This window comes from Mesoplodon bidens (assembly GCF_964165515.1).
Source record: "Mesoplodon bidens genome assembly, chromosome: 4".
NCBI lineage: Eukaryota > Metazoa > Chordata > Mammalia > Artiodactyla > Ziphiidae > Mesoplodon > Mesoplodon bidens.
This window is the reverse complement of record NC_138160.1, coordinates 1,074,349-1,089,908: the sequence shown is the minus strand read 5'-3', so window position 1 is coordinate 1,089,908 and position 15,560 is coordinate 1,074,349. Positions and strand designations below refer to the sequence as shown.

At 54.7% G+C, this 15,560-nt stretch overlaps 1 protein-coding gene across 1 annotated transcript; it reads right to left on the bottom strand.

Annotated features, from left to right (window-relative positions):
* Positions 1-613: 613 nt before the first annotated feature.
* Positions 614-15,551, bottom strand: TRIP13 (thyroid hormone receptor interactor 13). Its single transcript, XM_081231947.1, has 13 exons — positions 15,328-15,551; positions 14,134-14,299; positions 13,910-14,039; positions 13,150-13,205; positions 12,278-12,368; positions 10,938-11,010; positions 7,998-8,061; positions 7,115-7,201; positions 6,782-6,888; positions 4,942-5,095; positions 2,947-3,059; positions 1,894-1,963; positions 614-1,575 (listed from the first exon to the last, which is right to left on the bottom strand). Exons 1-13 carry the CDS (start codon positions 15,417-15,419, stop codon positions 1,480-1,482), a joined length of 1,299 nt encoding a protein of 432 aa, XP_081088073.1. The 5' UTR covers positions 15,420-15,551; the 3' UTR covers positions 614-1,479.
* Positions 15,552-15,560: the final 9 nt, after the last annotated feature.

Genomic DNA, 15,560 nt, shown 5'->3' with positions numbered 1-15,560 from the left:
CTCTCGCCCCGCCCCCGGGGCCCTGGCTGAACCCGGAGCCCCTGCTGTCCGTCCCGCGGAGCAGCGCTGCCCCCTGGTGCCCAGAGGCGGTGGCGTCAGACATACCCGCGTTCTGGGAAACGGCCCAGTGGAGCCCATTCAGACCTGTGTTGCCGGCCCCGCCGCCGTCCCTCTCGGGGCTTCCCTCCCCCGCTGCCCTCGTGCTCCCCTCTCCTCCCATCTGGACACCTGGACGCTGGGCACTTCAGTAGCAACCCTGGAGCGTGGAGCACCCCCTCCCCTCTTCTGACCCCAGGGCCCACAGACACCACTTTCACCCTATTTCAGGGTCTTGAGGAGACCACAGAGCCAGGCCCCGGCCCCAGGGCCGCAGTCGCTCTAGTCCTGGATCTGACCGGAGCCAAGCACGGCCGACGGCCCAGGGGCGGAAACTCGGGTCCTCCCACCCCCAGCCCAGCCCTGACCCTGGGCCTCCCGGGGCTGCACAGCCACTTGCAGACGATGCACCTTCACCTCAAGGCGTAAAACAGGCTAAAAGTCAAGTAATCGTGTGAGTAATTTTAAAATAAAACTCAAAGCATTTGAGAGTGATAAGAGAATCAAAATGAGAAAATTTTGGAAAAACAATTTTAATACTTAAGAAGTTCTGTGACAAAAGGTAACGTGTTCTTTTAAAAGTATATACGAAACACTAACGTGAAATTTATTTTAGCATGAGATGAAACCAACAAACACAATATTCTGTGGAATACATCAATTATTGGCCAATTTATTTTACACCTGTTAACGTCAATCTGCATTTGAGCCGTGACTGACCGGGAAACGTCCCCGTAACGTCCCCGTAACGACGGCCTGCGCGGGACACCAGGGAGGCTCGCCCCGCGTCAGCCGCTCTTCCCCCGCAAATGGAGCCTGTCTGCTTACTGAGAAGAGCGCCTGCCCTAGAATTTTCTCCTCAATTTCTATTAACATAGGAATGGGTTTTTCTTATTCATCCGTCTCCAAAATGTCTGCACTAAACAGAACAAGCTCACGGCAAGAAGCAAATGCTGCCTTGCCTTGAGTGACGTGTACTTTTCTTTTAATGCTATGATTACATTCTTATTTAAGGCAATGTAGTTTCTGCTTCGCTTCTATAAAACTTACTTAGTCATCTTTTTGAAACAAAATTTGTCGGCATTTTGGGCCCAATCAACCGGAGCCAGGCTAGAGTAAGGACATCTAGACAGTTCTTTACAAAGAGACACAGAGCTCAGATGATCGTCTTCTAAAACAGAGAAAACGACAGGCTGTTTGTCTTCTAACACACGTTTAAAAATACGTAAATATAACACGCTTCTTGAACAACACCAGCCTGTGGGTTTCTGGCCAGCAAGGCTCAGCCACGGGCTCGGAGATTCCCGGGGCGGCCGCTGCTGTGAGAGAAGCCTGTCGCCTCCTTGCTGTGTGCTCAACGAGAACGCAGACGGGGACGCCAGGTCACACGCACGACGAGAGCTTCTTTCTGTCCTCAAACTGCTTGTCCACGGCCAGAGACAGGGCCTGGAGGAAGCCCTCGATGGTGATGGTGGGGGCCTGGAAAGACAGACGGCATCATGTGTGTTCTCGTCCTCGGAGGGGCCACCCGGCACCACCCCCGCCCCCGGCCCCAGGCACAAGCACCTCCGAGGAGGCAGGGAGGGCCTGCACGTGAGCTCTCGATGTGCCAGCGAGGGGTGAGCAGGCACACGGCCACCTCCTCCCACTGCCCCAGGAGCCCGTCGCTTTAGAAACGTGAAATGAGGCAGAGACCCCAATGGTGGCAAGTGGGACTGTCAGCGAGGTCACACCCTGCTGGACGGAGTGGGCGGCAGTGGACCAGGGCCCGGGGGCGGAGCTCGGACGGGGACTCACCTGGATGTACAGGGCGTGAGCCAGGAAAGGGAGTTTTCTCAGGACACGGCCGCTGAGGCCCTCACTCTTCCTGTGAACAGGACCACACTCGGGGCGTCAACTCCACCGGACCGCTGCATGTTTCAGGACTAGACCCTGCACGTCCCTCCCCCAGAGCCCCTCGAGGGGGGCCAGGACAGGGTCCTGACGCCACCCACGGCCTCACAAGGAGCACAGCGAGGTGGGCACATGGCTGGCCACGAGGTCTCCCCCGGGAACCGGGCTGGTTCACGTCCTGGTGAACTTCTGCCCAAGTCTCGGCACTGCCCTCGGCTGTCTCACCTCAGCCACTTGAACTAAATCTCTCCAGCAGGGAGTGCCTCCACCCCCCAGGCCCCGCCAGCGCCAGCAGCTGGTGTCTGCAGCGCAGCCCCCGAAGGGCGCCCACAGCCTTCCGATTTCTCTCCAGTTGATGCAAATTCTAACGGTCCCTTGGGGCTCCGCTCCGTCCCCCAGCTTCCCTCGATCCCCAAGGCCGTCGGAGAACCTGACAGCGCACCACGAGCCTGGGCCTCGGGCAGGCGCGCCCACGACTCTCGATGCTCACGTGTCACGTGGCCCTCGGTGCCCAGGCAGCTGGACCACTTTCCTTTATTTCCCAAAGCACCAAGCCTAGTGCCCTAATTGTTTAACTGTTTGCTTATCAAAGCAAAAGCCTCCATTTTATTTTCTTGCCAATTTGTAAAAGTCTAACAGATACCGCTTACGAAATCAGTAACGCGTCAAAGAGAGCCTTCATCTGCACATCTTTCCAGATGCCCGGGCAGCACCTTGTTCATGGTCCACTGTCACGTCCAGGAAGCAGGAGGGCAGCTGCCTTCTACCCTCCTGTCCAGGAGCCCAGGGTCGGGGAGGCTGGGGGGCTTCTGGCGCGTGTGCGATGCCTCGGGATCAAGCCCGTGCCGTCTGACCCCAGACTACCACCCCGGCTGCCGCAGGCAATAACGACGACCTCCCCGCCAATCCCAAAGCAAACGGGCTTCTCTTGGGTACAAAAGTGAGGTCAGTGCTCACCTTGAAATTTCACTCAGAAGGAGGCTCAACTTGGACACGTTGTTTTCAATGAAGCCAATCATCTCCAGCTCACGGAGGGTCAGCAGCTGCTGGCGAGGGTATATGATCTGACACTGTGGGGACAGAGGGAGGGTCAGCAACAGGGACAGCACCTAGACGGCAGACACGCTCCACGTCACATCTCAGAAATCCAAGTAGGGCCGCTGGACCTGCACGGGCCCCAGGAAGCAACTCTCTCACACAGCCCCGCTTCTTCTAACAAAGGCAAGAATACAGACAGCAAAACATGTCTCAGAAACCACAGCGGCGCAGCCTCTTCTGCTGCTGTGGGCAAAACACGTCCTCAGCACGTGTCACGTGCAGAGGAACTCAGAGGCGTTGAGTCCAGCCTGATATTCAGTTTCAACCATGCGTCACATCCCACAATGGACCGCTGGGCCCTGGAGCCGGACTCGGCCGGCCTTTCAAGGAGGGTCTCTGTTCACTGTCTTAAAATCAAGACTCTCATTTGGTGGAATGACAGACAGCCTCTAACTGACCGTGGACCCAGGTCCTAGAGTCCACCTGCCAGACCACGTGTCTGCACGTGGGACGCTCCTTCCCAAGCACCCGTGCTGAACTGTCAGGCTGCCACGCTGCCACTGCCACGCCATCTGATTCAGAGGCCACGAGAGGAGAAACGAGAGGTCTGGCTGCACATTTAGGAGCGCTGGTGGGGGTCGCAGGTAAAACTAAGCAACAGGGTCTGTGCTGGGTGTGTTCTGACCTTCCCACCCGACTGCGTGACACTCGCTCAGGCTCCCGCGGCCTTCGCCCCAGGGACTCGAGCCGTCCAGCAGGCTCCCGACGGCGCAGGATCACAGTCCCGCGCCGACAGCCTTCAGGGCTGGCCAAACCTCCGCCACATCGGAATGTCTTCATTTCCCATAAACCGTCTAAGAAACAACCGGCACCCGGCTCCCAGAAAACGTCCGAACGCCTGGCGAAACCTCAGGGCGGACCCTGGACTCGCAGCACAGCGCGACGCGGCACCCTGGGAAGGCACCCGGGGCCTCCAGCGGATCCGCCACCACGCAGGCTCCTGAACGGCGGCATCACGTCAAAGCCCCACGCCCCACCCCGCCCCCCATGGCGCGGGAAGGCAGAAGGGCCCGGGACAGCGCAGCCGGGGCGGATACCAGCTCCCGTCCCCGTCACAGAGGCCGGGTCACCCCTGTGAGGACGCTGGGGCCCCCACTCCGTGGTGCAGGCAGTGGTCCCATCCCCCAGCCGGTTACAAGGATGCCAGCCTGGCGATCGCTGTATAAATCCCCGTTTGTTGGCTGCCACGGGCACACGCAGGCCCTTAGACTGACTCGCGAGGGACAGACCGTGAACGTGGACGCACTCGCTGCCGCCACGCTCGCGCTGACGGCAGAACCTGGGGCCGCAAACACTGCAGCCGACGACCTCCCTGGGAACTACGACCTCCAGTCCAGTGACCTCCCTGTGAACCAGGACCACTACTGTTCTTCCTCTTTCAGGGGAGGAAATCGAGGCCCAGAGAGCAGGTCACTTGCAAAGGCCGTGAGGTCCGGGACGGGCCCACACCCACCCCTATGCACTCGGCACCTGCAGATCAGGAGATCAAACCACCGTGGTGATCGGCAAAACACTGGACCAGTGTCTGTGATTTCGACTATTCGCTCAACCTGCAGATACAACAACTGTAGCTTTCTCTCTTTTTTTTTTTTTTGGCCTCACCACATGGCCCGTGGGATTTTAGCTCCCCGACCAGGGATTGACCCCTCACCCCATGCAGTGGAAACACGGAGCCTTAACCACTGCACCACCAGGGAAGTCCCCAACAACTGTAACCTTCAATCTCAGGAGATGATTGATGTCAGGTTGAGAGACCTCATTCCATATTGGAACCAGATATATTAGGCTCCATCAGCAAGTTAAGAAAGCATAAGAAACCTACTGATTAGTAGAGAGAGAAAAAAACCAAGGTACCCTCATCAGTTCTTCCAGGCAGGAGAGGTAGATTCTGAAGATGGCTGCTGCGGAGGGCGGCCCAATGTACTGCCTGATGTCAGCTCTGTCCACAAAGGCCACGTCGATCTTCTCCGTGATGTTGGACGTGGTCAGGATCACCACGTTGGAGTGCCTGCGGACAGAGAGGTGGGGACCGGTCACCCCATGCCGGAGGGACTCAACCACACCTGACCCAACACGAGGAGCGTCAGGACAGACGGCCACCAAGGTCCCGGGCATTCAGCCAGCGCCCTTCAGCCGGCTACACGCCCCCTCCGCACACCTGCCCGCGAGGCCTTCCAAAGCCCTGCGCCTTGAGCTCCTGCCTGACCCCCAACTCCTGCCAGGCTCTCCTGGCTGCAACACAGCAGACCCTCCCCGGGCCGTGCCCTGGTCGCTCCCCTGCCTCCCGGAAAGCTCTCCCGGGCCCCTGCTTGACATCCCCCTGCCTTCCACCCACGGCGAACCCCTCACCTCTGCACGCGCCCCCGAGCCCCCAGCACCTACACTCCCGCCTGCCTGGGCACGGCCATATATAGGTACACAGCCCTCTGCAGGGTGAGCAGGGTGAGCCCGGGGTGAAGCGGGCACACGGGCCAGGAGGCTGGTGAGCCCAGGCTGCGCAGAGGGCGCACACACGCCGCTGGGACCCTCGTCCGGGGCTCGGGCTTTTCACAAACGGTCAGACCCGCACAGAGGCAGCGTGAGGTGACGGGGTGAGAGACAAACCAGAGCCCCGGTCTCCAGTCCTCCCGGAGTGACGGGGGTGGTCCGGGGCCCATCTTCTGCCTGAGCAGTGGGTGTGCAGCAAGGCCATCGGTGCAATGGCAACCGCAGGGAGTTGGGGTTTCTTGGGCGAACGAGGGCCGGGGACCGTGTGGACGTACAGGTCTTCGGTGGAGACCTGCCCACCAGAACCGTGAGCAGGGCGGGAGTGCAGGCCCCTCCCCCGCCCAGAGACGCCGGGGCGACGCTGGCAGCAGAAGCGGAGCGGTCAGGAGAGCGGAGAGAGGGAGGGGCCCGGGGGCCGAATGCCGAGGACGGCTCCACACTAAGCGCTGGGGTGGACGAGGGGGCAGCGGCAGGGGGAAAGACCAGACCGAAGAGTGGGGCGGCGGGGTGAGCCGGGGGAGACGAGAGGGCCTGCACCTCACACGAAGTTCGCTTGCAGGACAAGCAAGGGACGCCTGCAGCCGACGCCAACAGACACTGAAGATGTTCCCCGCCGTGAAGAACACTGTGACGGCCACGGTAATTACGTCCGACATAGCACAGTGTAGTTCACGGCACCCCACTCAGCAGACCCCCTTCTGAGCGCGGCACGTGGGGAGCAACGGGAGAACCCCGAGGGGCTGGCGGGAGACCGCACAGAGCAGATGGAGCTTCTCGTGAGTCAGGAGCCGCCCCCAGAGCTGGACCGGCTTTGGGCACACTGGCCACAGGCCTGGGCTGCAAGGCTGGGCTGCGGACACACGAACCCGGCCCCGTGAAGGGCGAGCAGCTGGTGCCCCACCTGCCCAGTGCCGGCCCTTCAACGGCCACCGACACCGGGTCCTGCTGGCACTGACTCAGACACTACATTTATGCTTCTCTGCAGGACACACATCCTCCCCACACCCCAGGTTTGTTTTGTATTTTTAATACTTTAATAAAGCAAAAAATACTTAATTTCTAAAACGTGCATTTAGCACAAGCTGCCTCAAATGTGGAGGAGACAGAGCCCACACTCAGTGCCAGGTACCTTCTTAGCTAAAAAAGCTGGGAGTAAGGCGGAGCGGTGTCCGTGCTTCTCAGGCAAGCCCGCCGTGCACAGCGTTACCTTTTGATCTGATCGATCTGGGTCAACACGGCGTTGACGACGCGGATGGCGTCCGAAGGCTCGGCACCCGCCCTGCAGGCGTTGCGGGCGGCCGTCAGGCTCTCCACCTGTAGGGACAAAGCAACGGGGCGCTGTCAGCTGGGCAGACGCAGGTGTGAGCGTGCACAGGGGCACCCTGCGCCTGACGAGAGGGACGCCCAAGGGGCAAGGACTGCAGGACACGGAGCCTGCGGAGGCTGGACCCATGCGGGGCTGGCGGCGCCCCAGCAAGTTACGAGGCCGCTCAGTCTTGAGCCTCATCCAGTCACAGGTTTAACGTCTGAACACACGTACCTCGTCAATCAGCACAAACACCAGAGCATCTTTGTCATCAATTAAGTCCTGAATCTTCTGGAACATCCTAGTTACCAGCTTGCCACTCTGGAAGCAAATCACTCTTTATTATCCACTTGCACTCATCAAGCTGCCTGGTGCACACGTGTCCACTGTCCCCACCTGGCTTCGCTCTGACCCCAGGTGGCCACACAAGCCCACCGTCTCCTGACGGCCCCTCGGAAAACTCCCTGAACCAGAGAAGCCAGTCTGCAGAGAACCCAGATGTCCTCCCTCCTGGCTTCGTGGGCCAGGGATGCATGGCTCGGGTGACTCGCACCTTGGCCCACCTGTCTTCCCTCCTTTCCCTTCCCAGTTGTCCTCATGACCAGGACAGCCTGGGTCTCGTGTGCTAACTGGCCCGGTGCACCCCTTATGGGCACTCCCTGTCCCCACTCACCACCCACCAGGGGGACCTCCTGACACAGGTGCCTGCGGCAGAGCCTTTCAGAGGTGAGGGGCGCCTGTGACATCACGTGGTTGGAGTCCCTCAGTTCACAGGTGGTGACCGAGGCTCAAGCCCCAAGCGCACGCGCAGCTGAGGGGTGCCGCCCCGTGAGAAGGCAGACCCTTCCCTCCTAAGCTTACACTGACCTTCCTGTCCTAGCCAGTCAGAGGTCTGGATGTGACGGGCAGAGGGTCCTCTCAGGCCTCACACTATTTCCAAGTTACCGCTGAGCTCTGCAAGTTTTCTCTGACCACAAAGTTAGCCCCTTGTTCACTTTCCCATTTCACTTCTTTCTCTCCTAAAGCTTTTGGAGGAGAAAGTTTGCCTAATCTACAGGACAACTTTTCAGCTGCATGGCTGACAATCCAGAGAACTGGAATTAGTACTAACACTTACTTCTGAAAACCACTTAGAGAAGAGACTGTGGCTGTTTATTTCAATTAACTGGCCATACTGGTACCTAAGACAGGAAAAAAAGAGTCACAGCAATTGTTACAAATCAGCCCGGCAGCCTCCCCGGCAGCAGCCACCTCCACCTGTTAATGCGACATCTCTCGAATGCCCAGTAGGTTGAGAATGGCTGCTTTGTTACATCATTACAGCCACTGACACAGGACTGGGCTCCCTCGCAAGCTATATACGAAAAACTATGAAAAGTCTAACGAGATGCATCAACGTCAATGGTTCTATAGATGCAGCAAATTAAGTTTCTCGAGCGGAACAGTATCTTCATTTGAATTAAAACAAGAACAAAATCCCTCTCATTTTATTTTATTTTATTTATTTATTTTTTTTTTTTGCGGTACGCGGGCCTCTCACTGTTGTGGCCTCTCCCGTTGCGGAGCACAGGCTCCGGACGCGCAGGCTCAACAGCCATGGCTCACGGGCCCAGCCGCTCCGCGGCACGTGGGATCCTCCCAGACCGGGGCACGAACCCGTGTCCCCTGCATCGGCAGGCGGACTCTCAACCACTGCGCCACCAGGGAAGCCCAAAAAATCCCTCTCATTTTAAACCTACTTATAATTTACACTTCCATATTGAAAAAGCATTACCTGCACTAACACAGCAAACAAATCAAAACACAAGCATGAAAAATTTTTTGGCCAGAGCGGAACATTTTTTCCTCCTTCCACAAAACCGTAAAGAATGTGACAATCTGTTTTCCAGCATAAAATTACTTCCTGCAAACCTAGAGCCCTGGAAAGCTCAAAAGGGAACCTGAACACATACTGACTGAAATCCAGCACTAACACTCCATCCACCAAGGAGGTGGCAAGAGATCTGGATGCACTTAGTTCTGACTAAAATTGAACAGGAAACAGGCCCGAGAAAAGCTAACTCCCAGGTCCTCTTCACAGTTTCTTTCATGTCAAAAGTCCACAGAAGAAAAAGAATTACTTTTAAATAGTATCATTAATTTTCCAGTTAAAAAAGACCATTTACTAATTCTGTTTAACAAAATAGGAGAAGGGGGAGACAGACAACCTAATGAATACATATCGGGTTGACTGTTGAACAAAATTAATTATAAAGCATTTTGATTATTAAGTGAAGTGGGCGAAAGAGCCTTGCTAAGGCTTCTTTCTGCCACAAAATAAGTACAGATTTCCAGATCTTTGTACTGGAAAAGTCACATTTCTTGTAATAACACCTCCCCCTCTGGTGGCTTAGGAAACTGCCCTTAAGAGGTCTTCAAAACACAGATGCATTTCACTATGTAAAGCCCAAGGCCAAGTTACTAAACATAAAAAAAAGGGTTGAAATAAAGCAATTTCCCTACTTATAAGACATTTTTGAAAACAAAATAGATTTAAAAGTAAATCTCACAGGATTTCCTCTTCTAGTCATACGGGATCAACAGGGATCATATTTACCTTCTGCCTTAACCAACTGGAAAACCAGTCAGAACAAATGAAACAACGTCTGTGACAGGCACTGGACAACAGCTCCAGAGGACTGTGACCCGAGAGGAGGGCAATGGGGCGAGCGCGACCGCCCTGACTTCCTGCCTGGAGCACCTTCCAACAGTGACCGTGGGGGGGACCCAGGAAGAGTGGCCATCAGGCTGAGTCGAGGAGACAGAGGCCAGAGTTCAAGGAGCCTGAGGTGTCTGGATGCTACAGAGCAGGGTTCCAGAGAGGAGGGCGATACACAGGAATAAAGCTCCAGAAACCATCACGAGGCCCTGGAGTCTTTCCTGGATATGTGGTGTGTCTGAGTAGGGAAACCTTGGCGCTCACAGGCCGGGAGTGTTCAAGGCCCCAACAGCCAAGGTGCAGAGTATTCGCTGCTCATTCAGGGGCTCAACTGAGACCCGAGAAGGGCCCCACCTGAGGGTTAAGCCTAGACCACATCGAGACGCCTCTCGAACAAAGCTTAAAAAGAGACCTCAAAAGGATCACACCAAAGACAAGTACACAAACGCCTGCCAGAACAAAACCCAGCAGTCATTGTAGACAGACCACAGAATCCAGACGCTTGAAATCATAACGTCCGCATTCAATCAAAAATTACCTGACACGCCAAGAAGCAGAAACACGTGTCCCGTAACCAGACCCAGATGATAATGACAATGGACTTGGTAGACAGAGCATAAGACAGCTATCATACACTTACCCAAGGATTTACCAAGAATACAATGGGACAAGAAATGCAAGTATAAAAGGAACCAAACAGAATCTCCAAAGAAAAATACACTATCAGAAACGAAAATTTCACTGACAGATCGTATACTGCAGAAAACTATACAAAATGAAACACAGACAGAAAATTTCAAAAACCTGAAAAAAACATAAGAGCACATCAGTGGCCTGTGGGACAATATCAGGCAGTCTAACACGTAAACAAATGCAGAGAGCAGGGGAATTAGTTGAAAAGATAACAGCCAAATATTCCCCAAATGTGATAAAACTATAAACCCCAAAACTGAGAAAACTCAAGGAGGAACAGACACACCCAGCGCTAGGCCTGGACAGTCCTCCCAGGAAGTGACAGGCCAGCAGACAGACGATCAGCATGGACAGCAGCACCCTGAGCTGGCACGCATGGGACAGCCGACCCAACAGCAGCAGAAACACGTTCTCAGGGCACGTGGTGGGACAGTCACCAGGAGAGACCACGCGCTGGTCATAAAGCAAGTCCCAACACACTTAAAAAGACTGGAATCCTAACTCAAGACAATGCTGAGTACAGAGGGATTCATTAATTTACCTTGAAAGGCACAGACCTACTATTCATGTGAAATGATTTAAAAATAAAAACAGTTTCTGTTGTTATAACTGAAAACCCAGCAAACCCACTTCTGTGGCTCTCCTCTCTCAAATTACCGAAGTTACCTGCTTGAGAGTCTGATGGTCAATTTCTGGGCTAAAGCTTTACACAGGGATGTTTTTCCAGTTCCTGGAGGACCTGGAACAAAATGCAAGCAAATATGTTTTTAAGTTAGCGCTATAACAAATTTCTTAAACAACAGTAGTTGCATCATCCACAGGATATAAGATAACGAACAGACTTCAATGCTACGAATGTTATTACCACAAGTACCGCTTATGAACTTACAAAGAAATCTCCTAGCGGTGTAAATGCTAGAAAACAGCAACAAGTATACCAAGTATGGCCCACAATCCGCTCCACGTTTCTTTGTCCATATCTTCACTGACATCCTCCTCGTCCCCACACATCCTCTATGAAATCCACTGATTACGAAAATCCACCTTTCAAAAGTCAAACACACCTTTCCTGGTAGCCATCAGGCCCCTGAAGGCACTGACGTGTGCTCTTTCTGGAGCAAGGAACCACCAAGGAACCACCATCTTTCACTCCAGTTACCTGGACGTGGGCTCGAACCCCACGCTACACAGGGAGAGCCGTAAGGCGAGGGCTTGTGCCCTGTGTGTGTGTCACTTAGCACAGAGTTTTGCAGGAACTCTGAGGTAACTGATGTGGAAGCATGAACCCATCCCATAGAAAATGCTGACACGTTCAACTCTGATTTTCTGCATTTTCCATAGTTTAAGAGTAAATATACAACCAATTCTAAATGGAAGGGATGTACTGCACTAGTTAAAACGCCTCTTGATTGCCTACACTGACCCTGGTATTAAGACAATCTGCCAGAATATGTGCTATTTAAAAGACATTGTTTTCTTTAAGTTGTATACAAGCCTACAATCTTTATTGTATAAAGAGACTAATTACCCTTTTAATTATAGTCCTACTTCACTAAAATTGGGGTTTTTCTCTCGATTCTTTTCTCTCCAGGGACATTAAGAAAGAAAACCCAGTATTCTCCTCCAAGAACTAGACAGAGTCCTGTAAAGTGTGGCTTTTGCAGTTTATTACCCATCAAGGGAAGCTCTAAGGACACTATGAAGAAATACAAGGCAACTGCTATCCTAAGGAGTCCACAATCAATCGGGAAATAAGGCAGTTATTTGAAAAGTTTAATAATAGTATAAAAAGTCACAAGGCATAATCAGGTGGCTGCCAAATGAAGGGTCAAGTAACCAAAGCCCAGAGAGCGGGAGCCCGACTGGCTTCACAGAGGAGGACGGTCTAGGACAACTCTGGCCCCACCAGAAAAAAGGAGCTGCAACTCCTCGCAGAAGGACAAAGGCACAAGTAAAAGCCTGATTTCACGCAGTTTATCCTGTCAAACAAAGCTGTAGTGCTTTACCGTGAAGCAGCACCACCCGGTTCCAGGTGATGAGATTGCTGTCGACATTCTTGTCTGAAAACAGTAAGGTTGTCATCACATAGTCAAGGAGCTGCGTGGAGAAAGGAAAAATGCAGATAAAGTCCCCAGCAAGGCAAAGGTTCCGCTGAACGTGCCTTAAACGAGCAGAGCGACGGGAGTCTTCAGAGACTGCCATGGCCAGACACTTGCCAGACACCTACAGGCTTTCAACTCGGACGGTAACTTGAGATATAAGAGGACAAGCGCTGGCTGTTACTGCTTTAAGGATAAAAGGGGAACACAAAGATCACTTTTATTTAAAATGCCAACGACACACAAAACAACTGAGGGACACGCCAAGTAAGAGTGAGCTCCTTCCTCTGGGACACAGCAGTGGAGCAGCACACGGCACATTCACTGAAAGAACAGCCAGGGCTCTGCGGTCCACTGTGGCCGCCTAGAGGAGCCTGGGGTGATGAGGGGCGGTGGGGACAGACCCCTAGTGTCCCCCCAGTGTGCAGGACTCTTCCCCTTGAAGGGGCTTCAGACACGTTGGTACCTGCTCAGACCTGCCCACCTGCTGAGTCTGCCCCTCAGCCCACGGGAGTGACCATGTGCACGTGCTTGGTCACACCAAGCGTGTGACCCAGAGCAAGTGGTCTTCACCCTCCCAACACTCCCCCTTCTCCCAAGGGGAACTCCCCGGAGGGCAGCTCCACTCAGGAGCAATCCCACAGGACAGAAATCCAGGACATGGGCTGCCGGTAAGCAGTGTTCACAAAAGCCCATCTGAGTCAAGGAGTGCTAGAGAGTGACACAATAATGATTCTACTTCAAATAATGGGGTCTTTTGGGAAAAATGCACAACTCACGTGAGATTTGACTTCCACATCATACACCAGGCTGTCCCAAAGCCCATGGAATTCAACTGAGAGAATAAAACAAAAACCTAATTTTAGGAAAGGAAGCCTTGTACCTACTGGTTAGGTCTGCCCCGAGCCGCTGATGCCCTCCACTGCTCCACACGCGGTAAGCTAAAATTCTGGTTACAGGGAAGCTAAACTTTTTAAATTGTTCTTAAAATTAAAGACGTTGAACAAATGGCAGTCGCACGTGGCTTTGGATAGATAATTAACCTCTTTGTCATATTATTCTGCGCACCTGTCTTTGGGGACCTATGCTCGGACACAAGCACAGACCCTGAACCCACCACTCTCCCCACGAGCCGACATTCCGGCAGGGCCAAGCGGCGGGTCTATTCTAGTCGTTAGGACATCAAGCCTAACCTGGATTAGAAGCAGGATTCTGCCTGCTAGACCCCATCGGCAAAGTTCACAGAGGAGCATCGAGAAGGCAGGAGAAAGGAGTGGTCCAGCAGGACTGACCAGCTGGGCAGGAAAGAAGAGCAGCAGTGTAATTCTCCATTAGCACTGTCCTTGAGGGATCCATCCAAATAGGTTCATACTGGAAATTTCTACCTTTCTCTGTCATGATATACTTTCTATTTCATAGCAGATAAAACATTCTAAAATTCTACACAGCGGACAAAATCTCCTCGACAAGCCAAGGCGTGTGCCACCCTCCGACCTCCCATTCTTGGCATGCTCTGCCTACTGTTACTGTCCCAGGTACCTGCAGGCAGCATCCAATGGTTTGCCGCAATTATATTTTCTGTCTCTTCCTCCAAATTTTCACTGCTGGGGCCATCTTCATTCAGCTGGAAGATGTGAAGTGCAATAGTGCACATGCTCAAATCAATGGGCTGCGATGAGAAGGAAACATCAGATAAATCTACACGACACACCCTCAAAACAGCAAGTGCACGTTCACGGGGCCACTGAGAATTAGTAAGTTACCTGCGGATCTTTAGCCTTTAATTCCGTGTCAACAATGGACACAGACTGCACATTTCTGGTCAGAAAAGGCTCATCAAACTCAGTCCACGTGTAATCACCAAACACAATATTGTGCCTGCTGAGAAGCTTTCTAACACTCAGCTTTAGATCTTCTCTTTTTGCGGTGCTAGGAAAACAAACAAAACATGTAAGTCAGGTCTGAGTTAAAACCCAACTTTTTTTTTTTTTTTTGCAGTACGCAGGCCTCTCACTGTTGTGGCCTCTCCCGTGGCGGAGCACAGGCTCCGGACGCGCAGGCTCAGCGGCCATGGCTCACGGGCCCAGCCGCTCTGCAGCACGTGGGATCCTCCCGGACCGGGACACGAACCCGTGTCCCCTGTATCGGCAGGCGGACTCTCAACCACTGCGCCACCAGGGAAGCCCAAAACCAACATTTTAACAATCAGTGATTTAAAAAAAAAAAAAAAAAAAAAAAAACAGACGGAACAGGGAAAAGTGCAGCAGTGAAGAGGGCAGGCGGGAGGGCCTGCCTGGGGAGCAGACCTGCGCGGACTCCTCGTGACCTGGGGAAGCCGCCCAAGGGCTCTGAGCCCCAGGTCCCCATCCGAAGAAGGGGCGACGGCAAGAGCCCGTGCCACCCTGGGCTCCTGGAGGTCAGTCACTACGCTGGAGCTGTGCTGGACAACGCGAGGCCCACCGTGACGCCCGCAAAGCGCAGCCGCAGTGACAGGGCTGTGATTAGCGGAGACTGGAAGCCCCACAGCTGCGGCGGCGGGCGACGAGGCCGTGAGCTGCGGTCCCCCTTCAGCCCCCTGCCCGCTGCTTCCCAGACCTCGCAGACCCTTCGGCTGCACCTAGAGCCCCCCCTCCCGCCGCGCGCAGGGGCCAGTCACCCGCCACCGGCACCCCCGGCCCCTCCCCGCCCACCGAGGCCAGACAGGGTTCGCCGGGGATCGGGACTGCGGGCGAGGGTGCGGGGTCAGGGCCGTTTCCCCAGACTCGGAGCTCCTGCGACCGGCCGTCCCAGAGCCCGGCGTTCCCTGGCTCGGCCGGGGCCGGGCCGCAGTCCGCCTCGGGATCGGAGTCGGCTCCTGTCAGGGCGGGATCTGGTCGGGGTCAGGCTCGGGGGGCCGGGTCAAGGTCGGGTGTTGTCAGGTCGGGGTTGCGCCGCGGTCGGCTCGGGGCCCGGCTCACCTGCCGCTCCGCTGGTGGACCTCCACATGGACGGTCGGCGCCTCGGCCACGCAGGGCAGCGCCTGCTTCAGGTCGCCCACGGCCTCGTCCATGGCGCCGCCGCCGGGAGCCGAGAGGAACGAGCCGGACCGCGGCCGCCGCCGCCTCTCGCCCCACGCAGCCGCCACCGTAGCTGCCTCAGCCCTCCGCCGCGCCCGCGCTTCGAACTTGCCGCGCGCAGCGTCCCGCCCCCT